Source organism: Apiospora marii, assembly GCF_038362585.1.
Source record: "Apiospora marii strain CBS 49790 chromosome Unknown utg000004l_segment0_segment0, whole genome shotgun sequence".
Lineage (NCBI taxonomy): Eukaryota > Fungi > Ascomycota > Sordariomycetes > Amphisphaeriales > Apiosporaceae > Apiospora > Apiospora marii.
Window position 1 is genome coordinate 2,534,947 of NW_027117375.1, and position 26,951 is coordinate 2,561,897.

General features: G+C 54.3%; 7 protein-coding genes across 7 annotated transcripts; 2 read left to right on the top strand and 5 right to left on the bottom strand.

The window, feature by feature from the left end:
- Positions 1-1,284: 1,284 nt before the first annotated feature.
- Positions 1,285-4,525, top strand: PG985_006738 (cortical protein KAR9-domain-containing protein; the record flags this gene model as incomplete). Its single annotated transcript, XM_066826507.1, has 2 exons — positions 1,285-2,022; positions 2,120-4,525. The coding sequence occupies 2 exons, from the start codon at positions 1,285-1,287 to the stop codon at positions 4,523-4,525; spliced, it is 3,144 nt and encodes a 1,047-aa protein (XP_066686114.1).
- A 1,254-nt stretch (positions 4,526-5,779) lies between these two features.
- PG985_006739 (glucosamine-fructose-6-phosphate aminotransferase protein) lies at positions 5,780-8,444 on the bottom strand (the record flags this gene model as incomplete). Its single annotated transcript, XM_066826508.1, has 6 exons — positions 5,780-6,000; positions 6,058-7,634; positions 7,721-7,952; positions 8,055-8,103; positions 8,244-8,265; positions 8,440-8,444. 6 exons carry the CDS (start codon positions 8,442-8,444, stop codon positions 5,780-5,782), a joined length of 2,106 nt encoding a protein of 701 aa, XP_066686115.1.
- Positions 8,445-11,870: 3,426 nt separating this feature from the next.
- PG985_006740 (uncharacterized protein) lies at positions 11,871-14,576 on the bottom strand (the record flags this gene model as incomplete). The annotated part of the gene is made up of 4 exons (XM_066826509.1): positions 11,871-13,294; positions 13,413-13,621; positions 13,682-13,993; positions 14,323-14,576. The coding sequence occupies 4 exons, from the start codon at positions 14,574-14,576 to the stop codon at positions 11,871-11,873; spliced, it is 2,199 nt and encodes a 732-aa protein (XP_066686116.1).
- Positions 14,577-15,409: 833 nt separating this feature from the next.
- PG985_006741 (26S proteasome subunit rpt4) lies at positions 15,410-16,787 on the bottom strand (the record flags this gene model as incomplete). Its single annotated transcript, XM_066826510.1, has 3 exons — positions 15,410-15,509; positions 16,429-16,495; positions 16,577-16,787. 3 exons carry the CDS (start codon positions 16,785-16,787, stop codon positions 15,410-15,412), a joined length of 378 nt encoding a protein of 125 aa, XP_066686117.1.
- A 777-nt stretch (positions 16,788-17,564) lies between these two features.
- On the top strand, positions 17,565-18,158 carry PG985_006742 (uncharacterized protein; the record flags this gene model as incomplete). Its single annotated transcript, XM_066826511.1, has 1 exon — positions 17,565-18,158. One exon carries the CDS (start codon positions 17,565-17,567, stop codon positions 18,156-18,158), a length of 594 nt encoding a protein of 197 aa, XP_066686118.1.
- Positions 18,159-18,270: 112 nt separating this feature from the next.
- PG985_006743 (cytidine and deoxycytidylate deaminase zinc-binding region) lies at positions 18,271-19,078 on the bottom strand (the record flags this gene model as incomplete). Its single annotated transcript, XM_066826512.1, has 5 exons — positions 18,271-18,358; positions 18,421-18,592; positions 18,665-18,758; positions 18,845-18,931; positions 19,007-19,078. The coding sequence occupies 5 exons, from the start codon at positions 19,076-19,078 to the stop codon at positions 18,271-18,273; spliced, it is 513 nt and encodes a 170-aa protein (XP_066686119.1).
- A 635-nt stretch (positions 19,079-19,713) lies between these two features.
- Positions 19,714-24,949, bottom strand: PG985_006744 (PHD type zinc finger protein with BAH domain-containing protein; the record flags this gene model as incomplete). The annotated part of the gene is made up of 4 exons (XM_066826513.1): positions 19,714-21,531; positions 21,589-23,483; positions 23,549-24,004; positions 24,073-24,949. 4 exons carry the CDS (start codon positions 24,947-24,949, stop codon positions 19,714-19,716), a joined length of 5,046 nt encoding a protein of 1,681 aa, XP_066686120.1.
- Between the last annotated feature and the right edge of the window lie 2,002 nt (positions 24,950-26,951).

Below are 26,951 nucleotides of genomic sequence, written 5' to 3' on the forward strand. Positions count from 1 at the left end.
AAGAGACGTCAGCGACGTGACTGGATGGGAGGGCTGGCTCAGGCTGACGGGCAGAAGATTGGTATCAAGCCGATCCAAGGTTGAAGCGCGCGTGGGTTGGGTCGTACTTCGTTCCCGGGCCAGTCGACGGAAAATGAATCTATTGACTATTGGGTCGGTAGGCCGCCATTGAGCAAACATCTACGGAGTATGTAACGTAGATTCGTCGCCGTCGCGGCAGGGAAAAAAAATCCCGTGTGTGCGCGTGTGTCGCAGTTTATGTTTCTCTTCCTTTTCTTCTTCTCCCGTCGTCGATAACACATAGTACGCCCTCTCTGGTTTCCTCTCATGTAGTCGTCGTCATCGAGTCCCAAGTCAACGTCGCTTGCTTGGTTGCTTGCTTGCTTACACTGCGTTAGAGAGAAGAAGATTGAAGACCTCCCCCCAAAAACGCTCCCCATGTGTTAGACCGACCGACTGTGGTGATATATCTTTGATCTCAATCTTCTGCTCCGTTTCTTGTCGCTCGTTTCTGACACCTGTTTCACTTGGATCTTCCCTACTCGCGCCTCTTGCGGGCTTGTCTCTCGTGTGTTTCTTAACGCGAAACCAACCCCAACTGTCGACCTTCCACGCCTCGGACTACCTCATTTTTTCTTGACGAACCCGATCCAACTACGTACGACGGCTTCATTTAGATTAAGGCGAAACGAAACCCAAAATAATAATCAAAAACCACCACGGGTCCGATACGGCTGCGCATCATCTGTATGATAAATGCGCCTGATACCATCCAAGCCGCTCCCGACCCCACTGAAACAATACCGACTGCTCGCCAGCCAGCAGCCCAGCCCAGAGCCACTTGCGCGCAAGACACAACTTACTTACCTCTCTGCTGTTGCTACACTTCATCCAGCCTGCAATCCATGCGCCTTGCATGCTGCAGCCGGACGCGGACGCATCCAGTCAGCTTCGCCAACGTATCGGCTCTCCACCGCTACCTGCAGCAGTGGCGGGCAAACATTCGCGTGTCATTTGCATCAATCACCCTACACGTCTCCAGTCCCTGTCCAAACAGCCTGAAAGAAGTCACCGGCACGCAGCGATTCCGTTGATTCCAACTGCCCGACAGCCTGCCTACCTACCCGGTCGTTGACCAGGGTTAGTAGGTATCTGGAGATTGCATTAGGTAGCGAGCCCAGAGAAACTGGGCCTATCATAACGGGATTCCCAGTGCCCAACTCCAGGCCCGATCGCTCAGAGGCAGCCAAATTGGTCCGCAGTTTGGCAGGCGGTCCAGTGTAAATGACAGGCCTACCTCACGCGGCAGACCCGACCCTTTCTGGGTCTGCAGCTGCACCGGCTCATTGTGCTCCCTCTTCTAATTTCCAGAGGCAGCAGCAGCAAGAACAGGAACCCACGGACGTCTCCATTAGGGTGCCGCCAGGATTCCCCGAAAACCCCAATGTGATAGGTCACCAAGATGCCGACGCCGACCTAGCCTCAGAACCAAACTCTCTGACCTTCTCCGATGTGCCAAACGACCTGCTGAAGCTGGGTCCGCCTGATCTAGAACCCCAGCACTCCGATGAGCCTGCTGCCTCTTTCGCTGCGACAACACCACCACCTCGTCCAGCCTGCAAGCCGTCACCGCTCAGCCGCCACAATTCGCAGAACCCGCGCAAACCTTCCCCTGGCCTAGCAGCGCGCCTCAAAGCTCTTGGCTTTGGCGGCGGAGGATCGGCGGACAGGCTATCGTCACTCTCGCCCGCGACTGTCGGCCGGCTCCCTGAGGACACCCTTCGATTGCTCGACCAAAAGCACAAGGCTAATAGCTCCACGGCTGACGTTGAACGGCGCGGTCGCCCCTGGAAGGGTGCGGGTGCCCCTCTTCAGCTGCTGAGATCCAAGTCGAGCCGCAGCAGCCTGTTCTCGAGGAAAGACCACGACGAAGAAGCGCCAGCAGAATCCAAGTCCGACACCCCCAACCCGCCGCCCGAGGCAGAAACACCGGCCGCGAAGCCCGATCTTCTCCCGGAGATCGTGACCGCTGCCCCCCTGGACATGGATACGAACAAATACCGGCTGCCCGACCACACTAATGGCAACGGGACAAAAGCTTTGACCGACACCAAGCAAGAACACATCGAGCGCGAAATACCACCTCCCCCCCTTGCCCAAGGATACGCCGCCTGGGGGCACTGCGCCTGCTGAGTTCAGTCGCGATGACCTCTCTTACTTCAACCCGCTCGGCCTGCAGCGGCCGGGGTCCATATACACCATTTCCCGACTGTCCTTTGCCAACCAGCTAGCGCAACTGACGTCGTTGCAGCTGCCAGACGCGGAATCGTTGTCGGGCAAGATCGCGGCCATCCCAACCGCCCAGACAGCCACCAAGGCTCTGATCAACGCGGCCGAGCAGATTCGGATGTGGATACACAAAGCTACGGATGTGATCGGGGGCTTGGACAGCGACGACGACGTTGAATGGGCTGCTGCAGGTGGCCGCGAGGGCTACGAGGATGTTGAAAACGCCATCGCCAGGTTTGAGGAGCTCATCAACGTCTACGTCAGCGCCATCGAGGACGTCCAATGCCGCAATGACATCCATGCCGTCTCCAGCGATGATCTCCAAAAGGCCGTGACGCAGATGGAGTCCATCCTGGTAGAATGGGCCAAGGTACGCACCACTTTGAAAACGGCCAAGAGCCAGGTCGAGATCGCCATGGAATGGGAAGAGCTGTGGGACACCGTCCTTGGCGAGATCCAGAACGAGATGGACGAACTCACTCGCCTAGTCTTTGAAATGGAGGAACGGAGGCACAAGTCACTCATGGCAGCTGCCAATGGAGACAATCTGGAACTGGGTGACCTCGAGACCATAGTCGAGGAGAACCCACCGGCAGGTCGTGGCAACCGCTTCAGTCTGCCTCCTTTTGCTGCCAGTCCAGCCTCGCCGGCGACCCCCGCCATGACGCAGGACGATGGGAGCCTCCTTGCTCTGTTTGCTAGGATGCAGCCGTTGCGAGCCTCGCTGGACTTCTTGCCGATGCGGCTCTCCGTATTCGAAACCAGGGCATCGAGGTCCTTCCCGACGGCCTGCGAAGAGCTGGAAGAGCGGAGGACCGCGCTCGAGGCGGCCTACAAGAAGCTGGAGAAGGATGCCGAATCTTTGCGAAAGGAACTTGGAGAGGACAAGTGGATTCTCGTCTTCCGCAGCGCCGGACGCCAAGCCGAGAAGATGATCGAGTCGGTCGAGAGGAGTGTGGCCAAGCTGCGAGAAGCTGTGGACGCGGGAATGCACTTGACGAACCCGCCCGTGCTGGGTAAGAAAATCGAGAGCTACGAGGCCAAGAAGATGCACTATGGACCAGCGATTGAGCGCGTCCTTCTCATCATCGATAGGGGCGTGAAGGACCGGCTTACCGTGAACGGGGAAATCCTACGGTTGCACGCCGAGATGCAGGCAAAGTGGCAAGATGTCAAGGAGCAGATGAAGGAGTTGGATGCCATCTTGGAGGAAATCCAAACCGACAAAAGGGGACAAACTCTACGTGATTCCATCTCCAGCCTTCTTTCCAACGATCGATCCACTATTGCTAGCGGCAATGAGACTCCCGGCAGTTCTCCGCCATCGTCGGTCGTCATGTCGAACCTCGGGCTGGAACCCTTTACCCCTTACGGGAAGAAAAGTCGGTCTGGAAGCGGAGGAAGCCATCTCCCGCAGCCCACGTCGGCTCGGAGGAGTTCGCTAGCACCGCCATCTCATATCGCCAGGCGACCGGTGTCATCGCGCGTCTCTACACTGACGCCGTCATCCAGCCTCTCCACGCCGCCCCGGAGCACTTCCGCAACCCCTGTTGGCGGTGGTAGTCGCGCACCGCGGTCGGCCTCCAATGCTTCTGACACCCGACCCCGGTGGAACAACGTCCTCAACACGAGGGACTCGGATGTAGGCCACAACTTCAAGCCTCTAACCCTCACGACCCCAAGCCCCTACGCCAAGAGGAGTACCACCCCAGTCCGCTCTCGACCCGGGACCCTCTCGCCTACATCTCAAAACTCCAAGATACCCATGTTACGCACGCCCCACGGCCGAGAAGACTCGGCATCCCCTACGCCTCCTAGGCCCAGCGGGTCACGGATGAGCTTCCGGGAGCGGATACTGTCATCCCCGGGTCCCTACGCGCAGCCGTCTCCTGGCCCCTACGCGCAGCAGACGCTGGCAGCACGACCCCGTCTGACCTCGCAGGCTTCCATGTCGACCCTGACAAACCGACGGGCCTCGTTCCACCCGCCTAGACCCGAGAGCCAGGCTGCCGACACGAGGCGGTCAGCTAGTTCCATGGCCACTTCCCGACGCACCAGCATGCTTCCTCAACCTAGTTCCTTGAAGACGAGCACTTCTTCGGCTGCCGGCGGTAGTGGTAGTACTTCGCGCCTTGGAACCCTTCAGGCGGGCATTTCTGGCTTGCGCCCGAGCGCGCGCAAGCTGAGCAACCCAACCGCCGACCAGGACGGCAACAAGCCGAGATGGCGCTTTTGAGGGCCAGAGGCTCGCGATCTCCTTCGGCAATGGAATTTTGAGCGAAAGGAATTCTTCAACGATACCATGCCTCTCCCTCCCTTCATTTCAGCACTGGTGCATATCGAGAGAGTGAGCGAGAAAACCAAATACACGAGAGCGTGATAAACGCTATCATCATTTTTACCGGACGGATCGAATACATACAAACGATGGATATTTTTTTAGGGGACGGACGGATGGCCACACAGCAGCTAGTCGGAGAACAGCTTCGAAAGCCATGGATCAATCATATCATACAATTGCGCGAAATATACCCCTGACGAAAAGGAGGTTGCAACATTTTGCACCGCCTGATTTCAGTCCTTTTTTCTTCTTCTACTTACTGCACTTCAGTATTCTATCTTCTTACTCTTTTACTCGTTTCTTCTTGACGTCATAAACGACAACGTTTCACATCGACACGAAAGCAAGGCGAAATTGGTAGGGTTAGAAACTTGCGTGGCGTACTCAGATGTCTGTCATTTTCACGAAAAGGGGTTGGGGACGAGGACTTGATCGCTTGCCTACTCGCCCGCCACTGCCAACGCGCACACGGCTCTGACTCTGGCCGAGACGACAGAAGAAAAGCCCTTGTCGAGGGAATTTTCCCGGCCAGGTCAGCAGGAGTAACCCGGCATTCACTAGTCGAGTAAGCAAAACCAAAACCAGCAAGCCGCAGAAACCTGGTTCTACGAGGGAATGGGGGCCACATGAGCTACGCGACTTCTGCACATAGAATAATTAGTCGAGGGACCGCTGTCCATATGATAATGAATCACCATATAGTCCCAACAACCCATCAGTTCACCTCATACGATCAAATGTGACAAGGCTAGATAGATAGAGCGATGCATAAAGGCAGTTGGGTGGGATTGATCAGTCGACAGTTTCATTCAGAATGCTATATTGACCAATCTTCAGTCCGGCATAAGCTGTGTACGCTTTCTCTCCCGTCCCCGGAAGACCCCACGATTATCGTGTGAACCGAAGCGCAAGACTCGGATTTTATCTGTTTCCTTCTCTACTCCCCTCGTAGACATGTAACAGGTCAAGATGGCCTGGAGACTGTTCCTCTTTATCGTCATGGCTCGTGCCGCCCCATGCCTGACAGGACAGTTTGATCGTGTAGTCTTTTCCCAAACCAAACCCCATCGCCAACCAAAAGGATACCTTTTACAGCCAACTCCATAACGTGAGAGACCTAATTTACTGAAACGCCAAATCCGGCGTTGCTTACTCGACCGTGACCGACTTGGCCAGGTTACGCGGGAAGTCCACGTTGAGACCCTCCATGACCGCCAGCCAGTAAGCAATCAGCTGCAGAGGGATGACGTTCAGAAGACCCTGGAGCACATCGACAGTCTTGGGCACCTCGATCTTCTCGGCCTCCTGGGACTGGAACTCCTCGTCGGCGGGGTTGCAGATGACGATAGGCTTGCCGCCACGAGCAGCAACTGTGAATTTAGGTCAGCGACATATTATATAAGATGGAGGGGTTAAGGGATGCATACCTTGCTGGTAGGCGTTCAGGGACTTCTTGAAGAGGTCGTCGCGGGTCAGGATCATGATGATGGGGAGGTTCTCATCAACCAGGGCCAGAACACCGTGCTTCAGCTCACCCGACATGACAGCCTCGCAGTGAAGGTAGGAAATCTCCTTGATCTTCAAGGCACCCTCCAGAGCAGTCGAGTACTGGCTACCACGGCCGAGCAGAAGCAGGGACTTCTGGTTCTTGAAGGTCCTCTGGCACATCTCCTTGATGGGCTGGTCGAGCTGGAGAATGGCCTTGATCTGCTCAGAGACCTTTCCGAGACCCTCCATGATCTCCTGGCGTCTCTGGATCTTGGAGGCACGGTCCTCGCTGAGCGACAAGGCGAACATGACCATGGCAATGAACTGCGAGGTGTAGGCCTTGGTGGAGGCGACACCGATCTCGGGGCCGGCGTTGACGTGGACACCACAGTGGGTGAGGAGAGAGATGGAAGAACCGACAACGTTGACGATACCAACGGTCAGGGCGCCACGCTCCAAGCAGTAGCGGAGAGCCATCAGCGAGTCAGCAGTCTCACCCGACTGGGAAACGAACACGCAGGTGTCGTCACGGAAGACGGGGGCCTGTCGGTCCAGGAAATCCGAGGCCAGCTCGACCGCGATGGGGATCTCGCTAAGCTCCTCGAAGACACCTCGAACAGCCATGCAAGAATGATAACTAGTTCCACAAGCAATGAAGATGATACGTCGGCATCGACGGATCGTGGCGATGTAGGAGCGGAGGCCACCCAGGGTGACAGTCCGGTTCTCGACGTCCAGACGACCACGCATAGTGTTGACGACGGACTCGGGCTGCTCAAAGATCTCCTTCTGCATGAAGTGGTCGAACTTGCCCTTCATGATCTCCTGGAGCTCAAGCTCGAGGGTCTGGATGTTACGGACATTGGAAGTGCCGTCGGCCTTCTTGAGACGGTGGATGTTGAGGGAGCCCTCGTGGATGTGGGCAATATCGTCATCCTCCAGGTACATGACCTTCTTGGTGTGCTCGACAATGGCCGAGGGGTCCGAGGACAGGAAGAACTCGGCGGGCATGGGCATGCCATCGTCGGTCATGAAAGCACGCGACTGGGAGCGGTGCAGGAGCGACTTGTCAGGGGCGCCCAGCAGGTTGTTGTTGGGCGACAGGAACTCGCCGGGGGTCTTCTTGAGAGCGGCGTTCTGCGAGGCAGCCTCGGCGGGGAGGGCACCCTCCTCGGAGTACTCGACATCGACAAAGTCGACCTTCATGCGCTTCTGGGTCTTGACGCCGATAACAAGGGGAGAACCCTTGCGAGCAGCAATGACCTCATGGGGGTAGTGAACCGACTTGAGCAGCAGACCATAGGCACCCTCGAGCTCGGTGATAACGGCCTTGGCCAGGTCGACAAAGTCGATGGATGGGTGCTGGTCGTACAGGTACTTGGCCAGCTTGGCAATGCACTCGGTATCCGTCTCGGTCTCGAAGCGGAAGCCCTTGGCGCTGAGGAGGGTCCTCAGCTCCTTGTAGTTGGTGATGATACCGTTGTGGACGACGGAGAACTCCCAGTTAGGATCGGAGCTACCAGGGGAAAGGGGGTTAGCACGCCATTGGATTTTAAAAAGCTTCGTAAGCTGGTTGCTAAGTATAGCTCGAGGTTCTTTTACCGGTGGGGGTGGCAGTTCAGCCGAGAAGGGGGACCGTGGGTGGCCCAGCGAGTGTGGGCAATACCGGCATGCGAATCAAAGATCTTGGTCATGTCGGGCTTCTCCTCGTCGATCAGAGCCTTGAGCTTGGCGACCTTGCCAACCTCCTTGAAGGCCAAGACAGTGTTCTTCTTGTCGCCATCGACAGCGAGACCGGCCGAATCATATCCACGGTACTCGAGGCGTGATAAGCCTATAGCGAGTTGTATGTATTAGCGACGGCCTGGCTTGGCTCGACTCAACTCGACTTGGGTGGACGAGCTAGAGCATGCAATAAGGCAGGCAGGCCACTTACCATTGATCAAGCACTGGGTGATGTCGCCTCGGGATTGCTCCACCAGGTACTAGATGAGCAGGTTGTGTTAGTTACTGCGCTTCGGTTGCACACCGACATCTTGGGTAGAGGGCCATCTCGACCGCCACTCTCCCCTCCCATTGGGATTGTAGGGGCTCAAGTCGGCCAGCAGCAGGACCGTTCGCTTACGTTGACGTATCCAAAAATTCCACTGCAAGTAGAGAGAAGGTTAGCATCGTCAGGTCTACTTTGGGCATGAGGGAGTTCTTTTTCTCTCTCTCTCTCTCTATCTTTCTTTCTCTTTGGAGAGCAAGCGGACAAAGTATGTGCAAGCTTGGAGATGCAAGCGGCAGCTGGGCGGGTGAGGGGTAGTTGCTGAACGTACCACATTGTGTAGTCTAGTTGAATAACACGGCAGAAAACGACCCGAAGTGGTGGCGGGGAGGAGAAATGTCAAGGTAGGGTCTAATTTCAGAGTTTTGCTTTCTCGCTCGCAAGCAAAAAGAGGGTATCAAGAGAGAGAAACGAGGGTATTCTGGGATTGGACGTTGGTAGAAGTGAAGAAGAGGAAGGGGGGAGAAGAAGGCTGATGTTGACTCTCTTTCATTCTTCTAGTAGGAGGGTAGTGGGGGGGATGGCCTTTGTCTTTATGGGCTTTCACAGCTGGTCAGTCGGTTTACTGACAGTTACTGTGCACTAGACAGACTTGGCACCCCGGTTGGCTACCCCTGGCTGATTTGCTAGAAGTACTACTGCATCAGCTATTACTGCCTGCCTACATACCTCCTCCCTCTCTGCTGCTGCCACCAGACTGTCATAACCACATTGCTACATTACTTGGGCCTACGCTACCTACCTCGTAAAGAGAAGCAGAAGAAGAAGAAGAAGAAAAGCATTGATACCTTAGGCTGGTAGCTTTTTCTCTAGTGTTGCCTTGAACGGGGGCTGGGTCTTCACGTTCGAAAATTGTCGTGTTAGATAGAGGTATGTAGGTACCTACAGCCAATATCTATGCCTTCTGCAGCTAGGTACCTCCCCTAAGCTAGTTTGGAGGGGGCTTAGGTGGCAGCTAGCACGGCTGCTCTGTCGAAAGCCAAGTTGCTATGCTGCTACCTACACGTACTGCTATGCGAGAAAGAACACATGGGCCAAACCCGGGCGGTGACGATTTCCAAGACCAAGCTAAGCCGCGACATGCTACTGGATCTCAGCCCGCTGTCCAGGTTGGCCAGGATCCATTAATTCTAGACTGCTTGCTGACTGGCTGAAGCGCCGAGTTTGATCTGTTTCATCCAACTTTGAGGCCAACAAGTTACAACACACCTATCACCCGCTGGTCCATGCGTGGTTCTGTATAGTCAAGTCGGTCGGTCGCCTTTGCCGATTAGCAGGTATCGGATTCGCCAACAGTCGGATTGATGCCTTGGTACCCGTACTTGTCTCCCTCCCTAAAATCAAGATTTTCCTTCCATGCTTCTATCATTCCGACAATGTGTTCTTCTGGAAAGTACCTAGCTACCGGACCGGCTGTTGCAATGGCTAGCCCCATCCCGTTGGACTGGATTGGTTGCATGGGCATCGCATCGCATAACCGCAGCTGCACCTGAATGCACCACTACCTACCACACCGCACGGCTGTGGATCAGCAGCGCCCCTCCATCCCATCTCATCCCATCAACACAGCAACGACAACAACAATGCTCGCCACAACAACATGGCATCATCCGAATTCGTACGGTGACATGCCTGCCCGTCACTTTTTGTGTAGGTTCTAGTAGTAATAATGCCTAGACATAGCGCAGAGATTCCGCTGATGCCTCCATTCAGCCTTCTCCAGCACTGGCCCTATTTTCCGTTACGTAACTCCAGAAGCGTCGGCGCGCCTGCGTGCTCGAGCGCTCAACATGCGAATCACAGCACCAGATGTATGTGGGATGTAAGTAGGTGCGGTGTCATCTACAGTGCTTACCTGCGTGCGTGCGTGCTGGACCCCTGTCATCATCTCATCTCTATTTTCCGTCGCCATTGCACGAACCCCCCGGCTCCCCTTCCCCTTCCCCTTCCCCCACCTGATTTTCCGGCATACGAGGTAGCCAGTGACACCAGCACGTTTCCGTTAAGGCGATTGTCCCGAAGAGAACCTGTCTAGGAACTTGCAGTCGGGCCAGTCGGGCCAGTCGGGCCCCCTTTTCTGTTGCTGGCATCTGTTTCTCTGTTTTCTGCTGCTGTCTCGCATTTTCGAGCGATCGGCAGAACAAGATTCGTGTTTTCCTCGGTGGGTTCTCTCGTTTCTGTCACTGTCCTTCGCCCTTTAGCGAAAAGTCTAGCGTTCGGGCTTTCTGTCAAACCAGCAGCCGCCTCAACCACCATTGCACGCACTCGGTAGCACTAGACTAACTAGCAGCCAGTGGGTGGTGGGGTTCTCGGCCAACTTCACAGCCTCAATCCTCAGGGGACGCCGATGGGAAATCGAGGGTTTACTGCTTATTTTTAGTAAAGTGATCCCCCTTTGGGACTGGGCCAACAATTCTAGCAGACCCTCCAGCCTTCGCCAATGGCTTGAACACGAGAGGGCCCCTCGCACAACGATCAATGAATGTTGAGAGAAAGATCACCCACACCACATCCCACCATCGCATCGCATTGGCCATGACTGCCGGACGTGGAAAGGTCTTCCGTTGGCCGGCCCCGAACCCGACGTCTGATCGCAGAGGACTGTACATCAAATCAGGGTAAATTGGCTGGTTCCCAGCCCATAACTCTCGGCACTATTGCGCATCTATCCTACTGTGACGTCGGCGCCCGGCACCGAGTGTACATGCAGTATGCAATCCCGTATTATGCATTGACGGTGTGAATATCGCAATGACGACCGCCAAGGCAATTGAGCAGACATCCAGGTCGCGAAGCTGAAGAGATAGCTACCCAAGCAACGAGGTCGCATCCAGATTCAAGCCTAGCCTTACGGAGGGAGCGCTCCCTCCCGATGCTGCATCCCGAGGAGGCGCAGCATTGTGTATGTTGTTTGCCTTTGGATCGGATATGGCCCTCAAATACAGCTGCAGTCGACTCAAAAAGGCCTAAACGACAGATCCTTCGTGCCTTACAGCCCTTTATAGCCCCTTTACACTAATAATTATTCTTAACCTATATATAATGAAGTTACCTATATAGTTTTTCTCAGGGAGCCCTCCCGAATTGAGTATCAAGTGTGTTGCATAAAACGGGCATGTATGCAAGGGACCCAATAATGTAATCCAGGGGTAATTTCGCATTTACTCCATTGGTGCTCGTATTCCAGAATCATGGTATATGGTAATCGAGAAGCCACAATCCAAATAACGTATCTCTCTGAGGGTAACTCCTGATGATGACTGTGTTTAATCCGAATGCATTTGAACGAGCCAAAGTCTATCGGACGCTGTCACTGCACATACAATGCCCCTGATTTTCGCAATGCTCACAGCATGTGCTGGTCTTCCGGGCTGACAGATGGTCCTAGACTGTTGATAGGTGGCACTGGAATAAATAACCGATCGAGGGTGCGATCGGGAGCAGGGTCGATTCTAAGAAATCATGAGTATCACTTGGTATTATTAAGGACAACTCTTGAGCGAATGTTAACTAATTGTGTCGCAGGTAAAGACCTGCCCGACGGCTACAACAAACCCATATGAAGCAAATTTCCCAGCAGTGAAGCTCCAGATCCCAAATTCCACCCGACTGTCTCGTTCTTACCTCTCACAAAATCACATTAGCTTACTGCTTCCACACATAAATAGAGCCTGCATTTGGACAACGTCCAAAATCCATGACCTATTCATCATCGTCATCCATGATATCGTAGATAACCTTCTTCTTGGCCTCCTTCGCCGGCGCGAGTCTTCGGCGCTTGGGTGGAGGGCGAGGCTCTTCGTCGTCCTCGTCGTCGCTACTGATCACAATCACCTGCTTGGCGGCTGGCTGCTTGGCCTTCCGCGATCGCTCCATCTTCTTGCGTGGTACATATTCTGCGATTTCCGCTGGTGTTTTGAAGTGCGGTTTTGAACGCAGGTGAAGCTTGAAGGCTTTCTTGTGTGTAAAGGCCTCTTGCTTTCCACAAACGTCATTGAAGGGGCACACAAGTGGCTCGTCGAGATCTCCATGATCCGCTCTCTTGTGTCTGTCCATATCGGTCTTCGTGTAGTAAATCACGTTTGGTTTGTCGGGGCAGAGCACGCATGGCTTGGGTCTGTACTTGTGCTTAGCGTACACGTGGGCATCGAGTGTAGTTTGATTCTTGTACGCCTTGTCGCAGCTGGTGTATGGACAAGCAAAACGCGCCTCATCAACTGTGTTGGGATCATGGGCACACGCGACCTCGTGAACCTGCAGAACATTGGTCCAGCGGGTAGTGTAGCCACACTTCTTGCTACAGTGGTAGACAAACGCCGTCGGAAAGTCCCGGCTGTTCCCCGTGACAACACGCTTGACCACTTCCTCTGGATTGTTGAATTCAAAAGAACGCTTGAGCCGGAACACATTGATTTTAGCAAAGTGGGTGACGAATTGGTTGCCGTGAAGCAGTAACGGGTTAGGCTCGGACGTGTCATCGAGCTGACCCTTGCTCCCTTCTGGCGAAGGCAGGTCGAATGACAGCAATTGCGAGACATCGTCATCGATGCTTTGGTCAGTGGCTTGGCTGTCGGGCTTGCCGTCGACCAAGTCACATAAGTCTTGAAGTTGATCTGCATTGACCTCAACATCGTCATCACTTTCCGTTTGGACGACGTCCAAATCCGAGGGTGGAAACTGCTCATCGTCGTCACTCTCAGTTTCGACGTCGTCGAAAGACGCATCTCCAGCAGTGGTAGTGTAGCCAAGGTCGTTTCGTTCCTCGTCTCTCCAGGCATTGATAGATGCTTGTTTCAGGTGTTTGCCTGCATAGACACGCTGATATGGATCAGACTTATCCATGCCGTGTTCGTCCATATAAGCATCCTTCTCCTGAGTTGTAAACCGTGTCTTGCCTTTGAAAGGCTTTGCAGCGAACGTGGGCGCGAGCCTATCGTCAAAACTGTCCTCGGCCCTTCTGTTCCACACTGGCTCGTTGATGGGGCCAACGTAGTCTTGGGTGACGCCATTCCGGAATGCGTGTGGTCCATGGTGGGCAACCACTGCAGTCGTTGGGTCTGCAGCACCGCGGAGAGGGGTTTCAAAGTTTGCCACGTCCCGCAGGGCACCCCCTCCTGACATCGTGGCTGCAGACTCTGTCGATGATACCTACACCGAGTGCCATCTCTTGGACAGCATGATGAATTTGGCTACGATGTGCGGGTCTATCCAAGTAGACAGACTCTCTGCCATTGACCATGACACACAATACAGGAGCTTCCGGGTCTGTCCACTGGATCACGCCATCATGTCTTTCGGAGGCATGAGCAAGGACTTGCTCAATGGTGTCATATTTGACGCGGCCGAGACGGAGCGCGACAACCAGGAGCATCTTGATCACGCACACGGCGTTATGTTTGACGTCGTCCATCGGGTCGATGAACACAACCAGAGGATCCTCATTCACCCTGTGCCTGCCCAAGTATGTTAGTATATAAAATTGAAGAAAGGGAGATGCGATTGCTGTCACGTACTTATTGCCCTTGGTGTATTCCAGTGTAGCCTTTAGTGTCAGCTTTTGGACGTCGTCCAAATCGCCGGCTTGACGACTGCCTGGCTTGAATTTCAATTCTAGATATTTGTAGCAAAGGCACTCCGTACCCTTGTACAATGTTGTGCGAGCAATGTCGCCCGACCGGGATGAGCAGCTGGCTTGTAGCAGCACTCCCAGGAGCTTGATCAGTACATGGTCCCATGATAAGCAGCCCTCCTTGATTGCGGTTTCCAGCCAAGTGCTTGCCATCTTCTTGATGACTTGGAAACCGAGCCATTGCCGCTTGTGCCATCTACCGCGCACGATATCGCCCGTTTCAGCCAACTGATCCAAATGCATTCCGATGCGCATCTTCCAGCGATTGTTGTAGTGTTTGTCAAGATCATCATGGCGAAACGTGAGCAGTTCGATGAAGTGTGTCCAGATGTTTCGAATAGCAGAAAGGGAAGGCGCCTGCTTGCCGCTGATGCATGGAACGCACCTTCTGGCTCTGGTGTCGATGAAGCGGAATATGTCCTCTCCCGATGGACACTTGTTGGGGCCGTAAAGACGTATATGTTAGCATGTTGATAACAACAATTTGGACAGCGTCCAAAAGCAGGAAAGTGAATGGGGCCATACTCATGCTTGATGGTGGTGCAGTAGACATCCCAAACAACCATCACTCTGTGCTGGGCCTCCCGTGTGGACGGGTTGCTGCTACCGAAGGGGAGCTCACGAGCATTCTTCTTGCTCAGTCTTCGGTCGATGTCCTGGTTCTCGATGACAAGAGCCGACACGCGCTTGCCAACATTGGCCTTCGGGAGAAACATGCTCTTGTCAGGCTCATGCTCTCCCAAGTCTTCATAGTCGGAAGAGTCAATATCCACAGCCATGATGAGCCGGAAGTCCTGCAATAAGAGGACAGGAAGTGTGGTGGTAGTGATCAAATATAGCGGGCAGAGATGTGTTGTTGTTGATCAAGGGTAGCGGGCGCGAAGTTGGATATGATGACCACGAACAGTCGAGAGTGACCTGCAGTAGTTGATGGTTACAGGTGTAGTTTGTCAAGGAGGAAGACCGGGCATGGTTGTGAACTTGGAGGGGAGGAAGAAATATTTCCCAGTGCACCTTGGCAATTGAAAAATTCAAATGTACTGTGACAAGGAAGGAAAGAAGGGGGAGGGGGTAGAGCACATGTAGGAAAGAAGGAAGGAGCAACTACAGTAACCACCCCCTTCCCCACCTGCCTTCAACCAAGGCAGGTACGATCCATGAGGGTTTGACAACTTGGATGAGAGGTAGGCACACTAGCCCTTTCCCTGCATGCGACCAACTGGGCACATATCCTGCAGGCAAGATATTGCAACTGGTTCCTCCGTCTGGCGAAAGCAGATTCCATAAGGTATGTATACACCGCATCAGCCAGGTTGTACCACAGCACTCACGCAGTTCACGAGGAGAAGCATCGGTTTGGACGACGTACGATTTCATAGCAATGGTAGAGGCTCGTCTATAATACATTGAAGCTACCTATTCTTGGTTTGCTTCACTCATAACGCTATTGATCATCACGACCCAGGCGACAGCGACGTAAATCAGAGGTTATTTTTGTAGTCAATCGTTCTGAGTTGCGCGGTAACGTTAGCATTAGTTTATCAGGAGACATACTGTCGCGGCAAGAAATGCAGGTTCCCTCGAGAAACCCTTGCATAAGAAGATATTCCACTTACCCCTCCAACTTCTTGTTCTCTGCCATCTTCCTGACGGCCTTGTTGAAGTCGTCTTGGCTGATCGCGTCACGGTAGTCCTTGATAGCAAAGAGACCCCTGAGTCGTCATGTTAGTCAATGTTGAGTAGCAAACCAAGACAGTCGCAGTCAATATTTGGGGAGGGGGGCACTTACGCCTCAGTAACAACGTTTCGCAAGTCAGCACCGTTCAGACCATCGCTCATCTTGACCACGCTCTCGAAATCGATCTCGCCATCGGTAACGACGCTTTGGGCGTGAATCTTCAGAATCTCGAGACGGCCGACCTCGTTCGGCAGCGGGATCTCGATCTTTCGGTCCAGGCGTCCGGCACGAAGCAGCGCAGGGTCGAGTGTGTCGGGCCGGTTGGTGGCCATGATGATCTTGGTCTTGCCCAGGTAGTCGAAACCGTCGAGCTGGTTCAGCAGCTCCATGAGCGTTCGCTGGATTTCTCTGTCGGCACTGGTTCCTTCGGAGAAACGACGTCCACCGATGGCATCGATCTCGTCCATGAAGATGATGCAAGGTTCGTGCTCCTTGGCGTAGCCGAACATCTCTCGGATCAATCGAGCAGACTCTCCTATGTACTTGTCCACGATAGCTGAAGAAACGACTGCATGTCCGATGGTGCTTAGTAGGGGCTCCCAGAGAATGGCAATGACAACAATGCATGCTTACCCTTCAAGAAGTTCGTCTCCAAACTGCTGGCCACAGCTCTGGCCAACAAGGTCTTGCCGGTTCCGGGAGGGCCGTAGAGTAAGACACCCTTGGGCGGCTTGATGCCCACTCTGAGGAAGAGCTCGGGGTTCTTCAAGGGAAGTTCGATGACTTCTCGTAGCTCGCGAATCTGATCGTTGAGGCCACCAATTCCGGCAAAGCTGACCTGGCCCGGGTCCTCCAGCGACATGTTGTAGACAAGAGGATCGACCTCTCTCGGCAGCATGCGCATGATTGTGAGGGTGGTCATGTCCAGCGCCACTCGGGTTCCCTGCTTCAACTTGGCCTTGTCGACCTTTGATCTGCACCCCACGACATATCGAGGGCCTGAAGACGCCTTCACGATAACTGCTCGGAGGAAGATTTTGTGGTCAGCAGATTGTTATGTGGTAATTGGGACAATGAAGCACGAAGCGCATTATGGCTTACATCTCTCTTCGTCCAGTTGCTTGAGCACCTCGCCTATTATTTGTCCCACGCTCTGCAGCGCCTTGATGTTGTCTTCGGTCTGGTCGTAGTCCTTAGCGAGGCCCTTGATCTCCAACCGCAGGGCCTTCAACTTGGCTTCCCATTCTCTCGACTCGATAAGCTTGTTCCGGAGGGCCTGCAGCGCGTGATCACGCTCTTGGTCGGACGCCATGACGTATTGCGGTCGGCCTGAATCGTGTTCGTGTGGGAAAACTGCAGATAAAAATTGGCTGCGGTTGTCTCGGTTGTGGTAGACGAGAACTGGGCGCAAAGATGTATGGGAGATGGAGATGGTCGAGGTCGATGACAAGGTAGGCGTGTAGATGGGCGTCGTTTGAAGAAGCTCCAGATCGGAGCTCGATGATGAGGCTGGCCCGAATGATGCAGCTCCAGTTGCCTGGCCTCTGGCTCATGTGGGTGCAGGGACCAGCTGACTAACATTCGGCGCTAACGGGTGGGTTACCTAATTCATTGATGCGTGAACCTTGTATTCGACGCGACCTTCCACTTGTACCTCACTCACCTCAGGAATAAGATCACCACGAAACAACAACCTACCTCAAGTTTTGGCTGAGGGTACCAATTTGAGCTCCAGTCCAGTTTTCTCTAATGATGGCTGGCTTGGTTGCATACGGAAGTAGCGATGAGGAAGACGAAGTCGAAGTTCCCCAGCCGCCAGCTGCTTCAAAGGTAAGAGCCCACTAAGGCAAACGCGAGAGTACCTTTCATGAACAGAACAGCGGGCAGCACTGATTGTTTTTGAGGCCAGCCACTGAAATCGCCCCCAAAAGCTACCGTCGAGCCCAATGTTACATCAGGTAATTACAAAACTTCATCATCATAGCCCCAAACATGAGAATAGGTTGCTGAAGTACTTGCAGGTACAACCCCTAAAGCCGAGCCAGCCGCTCAAGCTGCGCTGGCCGCGCCGTCTGGCGTGATAGGGCCTATGCCGCAGCAGGGAGACGCCAACCCCAGCTTTCCGCCTCTGGAAGATGCTCCCATAGAAGAGGAGGAAGCCGCCCTGGTCCTGCCCCCGGGCTCTCCCTACTCCGCGAGCCGGGCGCTGCTGCGAAACCTCACGCTGCCGCGGGTGCCCAACATGGACATCCCGCCCTCACCGCCGGGCTCGCCGCCCCCCGGGATCAACAAGAAGTTCGAGCAGTTCCTTGAGCTCAAGAAGAACGGCGTGCACTTCAACTCCAAGATCGCGCAGTCCTCGGCGCTCAAGAACCCCGGCCTGATGGACAAGCTCATGAACTTCGTCGAGATCGACCACAGAGGCCAGTACCAGACGACTCTGGGGGCAGACTTGTGGGACCCTGCTGCCTTCCCGCGGGAAGCGTACAAGGAAGGGCTCCGGCAGAGCCAGCTGGACATAGGGCAGGCGCGGGCACGGAAACAAGGAGCCCCGGTGGAGTTTGTTGCGGCGTCTCGGGGAAGTCGAGAGACGACGCCGGTGCAGAAGGGGACCGATGGCCAGAAGCAAGCTACCGGCGCCGTGTCTAATCCAAATAAGAGAAAGACGCGGTTCGATACCTAATAGTGAGCAGAACTCGAGCGCATTGTTGTCACACAAAATGCCCGCATTATACCAGAGAATCCGTGGCTTAATTGCTATCAATGTTATAGTTTGTACAGATTTTACTAAAGTCCTACGCCGAAGGACGCTTGATACCTTCTTTCGAGTACACTCGTTCTTCGACACCAATATCCTCGTTCCTGTACACACACGAGACACACCTGTTAGCGACATGGAACCATAATTGTTTGCAACGAGGGAGCTGAGTGAGTGAAGGCCTTACCAAACGTCGGGCTTCTCTTGGATGAACTTCTCCATCAATCCGCGGCAGGCCTCGTCATCTAAAACAACGACCTCGACGCCCCGCTGCTTCAAGTACCCATCTCCACCAAGGAACGTCTTGTTCTCGCCAATAACGACGCGTGAAATGTCGTAGAGAAGACAGGCCCCGGTACCTAACATGTTTGGATCAGAATGTCTCCGTTTCTATTTGATAATGTTTCGGTGCACTAGAGGACAGAACTTACACATATCGCACGGCGACAAAGTCGTGTACATAGTGGCCCCCTTGTACGATGAGGCCGGCAGCCGCCCAGCGTTCTGGAGTGCCGATGTCTCACCCTGCACAGTAGCGTGTTGCATACGGTTAGCAGGCTCTCATATTACCGAGAGGATTGCGGTGCATGCTTCCAACAGGGCATGCTCACGTGTAGAATCGGGTTTCCGAGCTGCGTCCGCATGTTGTGCCCGCGGCCAAGGACTGTGCCATCTGCAGCAATCAGAGCCGCACCAATCTAGAACATTATTAGCCCCGAAGCATGGTTCCCCTTCGCTAGATTATTCGGCAGGGCGAACTTGGGGGAACGGACCGGGATGCCACCCTCATCATACGAAATCTTTGCCTCCTCAAAGGCGATAGCGAGCCCCTTGGCGTCATCCATACTTGTCGGTCTTGTACTGATCGTGTAGTATATCAACAAATATTTGATTTGATTTTTGTCAAGAAAATAAAGTAATGTAAAGCCTGAGGGGCAAACTGGTATTCGTATTTAATCACATTCATGTTCTGTATCGCCTCGGCTCCGCTCCTATATCGCCGGGCTTTATCAGTAACTGATAAGGTATTCATTCGCTCATGAAGAGACGGCACTTCTGATGTAGATGCCCCACCACCCTCCCTCATTGGCCCGCACCACCATCTGACAGGGGCGAAAACACATGGACGGACAGATGCCAGATTCAACATCACGGATTGCGAGCGGGAAAAAGCTGATATCAACAAAGCTCTTCGCTTCATTTTGTCTATTCGAGGTTTGATGGTTTTCATCTATACCCGTGCTCATTGAGAGAACCCGAGGAGCGTGGCACCAACAGGACGCTTTCATCAGACCGGAATCCTATCATCTATTTGTACAATGCATACAAGCCAACCGCCCCAACAACGCTGAATAATACCAATATGCTAACCGGGCTTTCACCCGTACTCCGTCCATAATTGCCTTTAGACGCCCATTCCAAAGCACATCGCTTGAAAACATACCCATGCGACCCAGTATTCGACGTTGAAAACGCTCTATCACGAAAGGAGATTGCGCAGAGAAGGACTTGCGCTAGCCCCACTGGCCGCACGCCCATCGGTCGGCCGCGGCGGGTTGACGTTTGATATGCTTGGTTCGCGGCTCATCGGCAAGCCGTCTCGCACAACAGGCGGACTTCCATGAGGGGTTGAAAACGGCGATCGGTGACCCAGCAGTCCCGCCGAAAAAGAGTGGTCACCAGCTCTCGGTGGGGGGCCGCCATTGGTAAGGTTGTGCAACGAGTGGTGTGTGGGATGGTGGTAAGCAGGAAGATAAGGCGACGGGCCGTTCGGTACGGCAGGCGCTCGTCGAGGTGGCGAAGGTGGCATACCATTGGCCATAGGTTGGTTGATCAAAGTATGATGAAGAGATGGGGGCCCTGGGTGGTGCGAGATGGGTGCAATCGGTGGCGGGCGGAGGTCGCGGAGATGATTTGCATGCATCCCACCGTGGCTCCCAGGACCGCCGTTCATTTGATGTGTTGGCGGCGAGTGCTGTGTTGCGGTACGATGCCAGTCGCTGTACGATGTAGCGGCTGGGGGCGGGTGAGGGTAGTGATGCTGCTGCTGCTGGGGCGGCGGCGGCGGCGGCGGCGGCTGGGTGATCGGGGCAGCCATAGGACTGGGCGCGACATTGACTGGTGGCGGCGCAGGCGGTACAACCGAAGGAGCTTGCATGGGAGGCGGTGCCACTGGAGGTGCGACCGGCGCAAGGGCTGCCCAAGGACGTGGCTCATAAGCATCAGCTGGGGGATACTGGGCTACAGCAGCCGCCGCCGGAGGACTCGTCAGGGCCGCAGCAAGTGCTGGTGGTGCTCTCACGGGGTCCATCTGCGGCGGCACTACAACCTCTTCTGGGGGAGTCGGTACGTGAGGGCTAGGCTTTCGGCCAGCCTTTTTACACTTGTGGCATTGGAAAGTTCGTTGATCGACAAACTTCTGCGCCTCGGTGCCCAAAGAACCGTAGTGACCATTGGCCAACGCCTTCTCGTGCACCTTGTCAATAGGCCACCATTTCGGGCTGATGTCGACACCGCAGGTAATGCAGACTCTGTCGCCTTTGGGGCGATCTGCGTATGACGGTTTGTAGCTTCCGTCATAGCTCGAAATCATTTCGAGGAGCTTGGCCTTCCTAACCGTACCAGTCAGGGTCTCATCGGCCTGTTTGAAGTTTTGCACGAAAAGCTGGAGAGCATTAAGCGCCGAAGAGTCGGCGTTGCCGTCCCCTTCTTGATTGGCCGCATCGTGCATGCGATGGACCACTGTCTTGACTGGGACGTGTTCTTTGCACCAGACTGCTGCCGACATTGAGCCTGTCTCGCCATTGATGTTGACAATGGTGGCTTGGTCGCGGCGCGAGCCCTTAACCGGAGACACCTCGAAGCCTAGGAGATAGCCGGCTTGCCGAGCGCACTCAACATGGAGGGGGGCTTTGCAGTGATGGCAATGCACACATGCACCACCCTTGGTATTGCAGATCCTGCATACTTCTTGATACCTGCTGCGCAATATCAGCGGGATGCCCTCGGCGGGACTCAATGCCTTGGGGTTGCCGAATCGGACTTCCGGTGCCCACACCGCACAAGAGACATGAACCCAGTTGTTGTCCGCAGTACGTTTGAGCGGCTCCCTGGGATTCAGAGGCCGGTTCTGCTCCTCTTGCTTTTTGTGATAGTAGTCTGCGGCCTTCTGCGCAGCTTCACGCTCTTGACGGTCCTTTTCTCGCTCTTTTTCGTTCTTTTTCTTATGTGTGTTCTTTGGCGGTTCTACGAAATCGTGTTCGGTAGACTCCACTGGGCACAACAGACATTTGTAATCCTGAGAGAGAGTTAGTATCGTTGGGCCGTCTGGGAGTCCGGTATCGTTGTTACTTACGAGTGAGACCTGGGGATTCTTATCGTTCTGGCACGTATCGCAGGTCCACTTCCCAGACTGCCGGTTGTCGACAACGCCATAGCATTTCCGATGAACACTCAGGCGACACTCCTTGCATGCCAGAAGCTGTTGGTCTCCTGCAGGATCCAGCTGCCCACATACGGCACAGGGCAAAGTTCGGGGTTTCGGAATCTCCGGGACTGGAGGAGGCGCCGGTTTTTCGACCGCCACTTTCTCCTTCTTCTTGGACACGACAACACCGGACATACTGCCGGAGTCGGAGGCATTGAGCTCTGCCTCTTTATCTGCAAGGGTCTTGAGTTTCTTCCGCGGTGGGGGCTCCACGGTGCTGTTTGGTGGAGGAGCAGACGCACTCGGCGTGGCCGAAGCACTAGGCGTGCTGTAAACCGTGGCGCTCATCATCTCGTTGGCTGTAGCCAGCTCCTTGAGTAGCTCTTCGTCTACGCGTCGTTTCCATGCTCGGCCACCAGCGTTTTGCACCTTCTTTGCCAACTCTTCCATGTCTTCCCATTGGATCGCGTAACGCCGCCAGAGTTCGGCACAGCGGCGGCAAAGGGCAACGATGTACTGCGCGCCTTTGTCCTTGTTCTTACCGGTGCCCTCGGTGACCATAGCTTGGGTCACATTGGGCGCCCTCCGCCATTGCCTCGAAGCCTTTGTCGTGCAGAACTTGCACATGAAGTTTCGCTTGCGGTCTATAGCCTTTTCGGTATCGAAAGCCGAGTCGTCCTGATCGTCGGCCACATCATCTTGGAGCTTGCTGGCGGTGGCTTCGGCCTTCCTAAGTTCCTTCTTGCCTTTCCTCCCTGAGTAGTTGCCCCAAATTTGTTTGCCTTTGGCGGTCTTTTTCCAAGTATAGTAGAACCGGACGATATCTTTGTGCTTGACGGTCTTGACATGCCGTGTAACATAGAGGAGCTCAGATCCGAACTTGCCAACAGCCTCTTCGAACTTCTTGAGCTCCGTGGCACTCAGCTGGGGCTCCTTGAATGCCGCATGGTCCGTCTTCTTGACCGCTTCAAGGGCCTTGGTGAGATCAAATCGGGCCTTGAACAGCTCGTCCCGTGCCGCGTCCTGGAGATTAGTAGAGTGATTGGGGAGATCCAAAGACGTCGCCAAAGCATCGGCGCTGGCCATGTACTTATCGATCTCCTGCGGCGTGATTGATGCGCCGCACTCCTCTGCTGGTTTATACAGCAGCTGCGCCGTGTTGTTCGGGTTGTCGTTGTCATAGTCCTCGCCACGTGCGACGTAGCCTGCAGGCTCGTCCTGAACCCACTTCGGTCGCTTTTCCCGGGCCAGTTTGTCCGCTTCGATGGCGGCAAGGACTTCCTTCGAATGCTTTCCGTCTTTCCTGTTGCCCTTCTTGATCTCAAGGGGCTTGACGAGCCTCACGGGACGGCCGTACCATGGCAGAACGTTGGCCTGGTGTTTGGGGCCTTGGCGGGACCCGGCTCTGGGATAAATACGGTCATCATAATCGAGGGCGTCTTCGGGCTTGCAATGGATTCCCAGGTATCGATATGGCCACAGACTTGCGTGGTACATTTGCTCCGCCGTAGCCGGCTGATGGGTATCGTCAATGGCGTCGGCGGGGCTGGTGCCGTTGGTGTTGGCGCCATGGTCGTCGTCCTCCTCGTCCCAGTACTCTTCCTCTTCAGCTTCGGGATGTGGGTCCAGAAGGCTTGGCGTGTTCCGTGCTTCCAGCTTCCTTTCCTGGGCGCGACTACAGGCTGCACAGGCCCACGCAAATCCACGCGACGGCTTCTTCAAGAGAGGCGGCCTCACGCAATTCATGTGATACGTCTGCTGGCATACTGCGCAATCCACGGAATCGTTGCTGTGGACGCATGAGTTAAATCCGGGCAATTGAGCTGGGGGGGAGGTCATAGGCTTAGCTGGTCAACTTACTTGGCACAATAACCGCTACATCGCTTACAGAGTTTGACGGCACTGGTAAACTCTTTGGAGCGGCCCTGCTCTACCAAGATGTACTTCCATCGCTCGTCTAGTACCTTCTTGACTTTGCTCGGGACATTGACGATTTGCGAGCAGGGGATGACATCGTAGTTCTTTTGGATGTAGCGGTCGTACAGCTTTTCAAACCAGAAGCAGTCGGGGATTTTTCGGTATGCGTCCATGCTCTCGATTTCGGCTTTATGGCGGATCTCACACTTGCCGCGCAGCGCCGTCAAAGGGCTAATGTCTGAATGCATGGTTGCGAAAACAAGTCGCGTGTCGTTTACCTTCTTGCCAATGTCCTTGGGCCGGTAGTACCAATTAATCCGCAACGCGTCGACCGGCTTCGAGCTGTCATTTTGCATGTGCAGGAATTCCATGATGCGACCCAGGTAATAGGGCTCCCCGGGTGGTTCGCATACAAGATAGACGTGATCTAATGGATTGTGTCAGCATCACCACCCCAGCCAAACGTGATGCACCGTCGGAAGCGTGAGGTCCTACCATTGTGTTGTAATACAGTCCCATCATCTGCGACCATCTTTCCATCCTTTGGCTTTGCGCCACAATTCTCAAAGCTTAACATATTTGTCTCCCGGAAACCTGCGCCGGTACCACCAGAGGCAGCGGTTGCGGCAGCCGCTGCGCTGGCCGTGCCCCTTCTTGTGCTCGCGGTAGCTGTAGACGCATTGGAGCCCTGCGTGGTAGTAGCTGTCGCGTGTGCACTTGCGCCATTCGTAGTAGATTGAGTTGCAGCTTTGCGCTTCTTAGACGAAGATGACGATGCACTGGAAGGCGTAGCGTTTGCAGAGCTGACCGCTGCTGATTGATGGTCCTTGTTGGCGGTGGTGCTCGGCTTGCCGTCATCCGTGGAAGTGGTGGAAGCGGCGGTGGTGACGGTGGTGGTGGTAGTAGTGGTGGTGCCTTTGCGAGAAGTGGGAATGCTGGTTCGTGGAGTATCCGCGTTGCCATTTGCTGAATTGCCCGCTTGCCGTGACGACTTCTTGGGTTCATCTTCCTTTTTCTCATGCACGGCATCAAACATCTCCATGTCCGCATCTTTGTCCTCGGCGTAGTTGGGGCGTGCCTGGCCACGGTTCCTCGAGCGCGTGCCGTAGGGCGAGGGCTGTGACGAGGACGACATGATGTCTTTGGTCGCCGAATTGGCTCCCGCAGTGGCCGTGGATTTACTCATCGGCTGCGGGGCGGCGACATGCTCCGGCGTGGCATCATTTGTTGGTGGTTGTGCGGTTGGAGAGTGGGTGGTGTTGTGGGAGGAAGAGTTATTATGGGAGCCAGAGTCCGGGGTGGCCTTCGCAGAGGATGACGCAGGATTTGGCTGATCCTGGGTACTGCTCACGCTTTGGGACTTTGGCGCCATGTCGAGATATCTAGAGGTGGCGCATACAAATCGGCGTGGTGCAACACCGAAAACTTACAGTGTCATGTGGGGGACCCAAGTCGACGAGAAGCAAAAGCCATGAATTCTATTAGGAAGCGGCCTCTACATGCATTCCAATACTTCAAGACCTGGGCTGTCCTGGATTCACGACAAGCATGAGCTGGCTAGCTGCGAGTGACCGTTTCAAGGGTCGATTCCGAGGATGAGTTAGCAATCCAATGCCGGTCTCATAAAAACTGCCAGCCAAAAAAGCCAAGGTATGCCGAGAGCAGGGGCGTGGGGGGGGTGTCGTCTTTAAAAGCGACGGGATGGGAAGGACGACGGGGGTGGGAGAGGGAGAGAAAATAGTTTGATATAGAGTTAATGTCTGGGTCTCCCTGGACGAAGAATGACCAGGTTCATCCGGATGGTAGAGGGAGAGAGAGAAGAAAGGGTGGGAAATGGGTGTGTGATAGAAGGGAGGGAAGAAGTGGATTATGGACGTATATGTTCGAGAAAACTAAAGTCATATAGATGGATGGATGTATGGATGGATGGATGGATGGATAACCCAGCCCAGGGCAAGAAAGAGAGAGACTGGAGAGAGCGCAGACAGAGAGAGCGCGCGCGCGAGGTTTAAGGCCGACGGGACATGTAAGGTCAGGTCAGGTAAAAAAGTATTAAGGTAGGCAAAGTCAAGCAGCCTGGCATGGCATGGCATGGCATTTCGGTCTGTCCAGTCCTGTCTTGTCTGTCTGGCTGGCTGGTCTGAACGTGGAAAGGCAAGGGCAAAAAAAGAGAGGCAGACTAATAAGATACATGGCCAGATGTACCCGGAGCATGCTAGTAATGCAAGTGTACCGTCGAGCGGCTCCACAAGTTAAGTTAATGTTAGAAAAGGGTCTAGTCTCCCATTGTCTGCCCAGGTTCAATTTTTGGTAACAAGCCCAATTCTAGCCCCATGTCTCTTCTCACTCTTATTACTCCCTCTTGCTCGCACACACCACACACGCCCGCTCACCTCAATCTCGGCCAGTCCAGTCTCCAAAATGCCTCCAGACCATTCATTCATCACGGACGCTCGCTGTTCGGCATTCACAGCGACAACGCAGATCTGTGTGTGCTTGTGTAGATGTAGTATTAGTATACATGCGAAATATATATAGAGTTGCCCAAAGGGGCGGCTTCCTATGCATGCAGGTTAGGTAGGGTTCATTGATACCATTGAACCCATATCAAATACTTGGGGCTCTCGGGGCTCTTGGAGTTCACGTCGGATATCCCAGCTCTGCCTGTCCATTAAATTAGAAAATGGCCACATCAAGTATACACGGGATCATGAATGGCACACACTCTGCTTCCGGAGCTGGGACTGAAGCCGACGTGTATCGTGGGAATCACACGATGGAATGATGCCTTGGACCTCACATCCATAGCCGCATCTGTAAAGGTTGACTCGCCTACCTGGTCCTTACAGCTTGGCACTCCAAACCCCCTCCGGCTAGTAGAAGGTACAGGGAGGGCCAGTGCCTCATTGTACATTACATATATATAAGCACCCGTTGGACGGAGTCCCATGCTGGTGGGAAATCTCACGTACTGGCATCCACCGACACCGAATAGTGGCGTTTCTGCCTGCTGAGCTGATTGAACTGGCAAGCTGGCAAAGAAGTGATAGCAAACCGCAGTGCTCTTGATTGGGGCGATAGCGTCGCTTTCTGGTGGCCAGGCGGTTCGAAGCCGGGTCAACATCCTATGTACATACATACCTACATAATATGACAAAGGATCTGCTGCTGCTGCTGCCAGCAATACGGTAGATAATACGATCCAGCTTTGGGCGTGCAAACCATACATGCACAGGTGCTTTGCTTTTTCTGGAGTAGCAGAGAATGGCCGCTACTGACTAGCAGAAGGAATTCGAATCCGATGTCAGATCGCCGCGAGACATGAGACGGAAACCAACAAACAATCGCCCCATTGGGTGCACCTGGAAATGGTA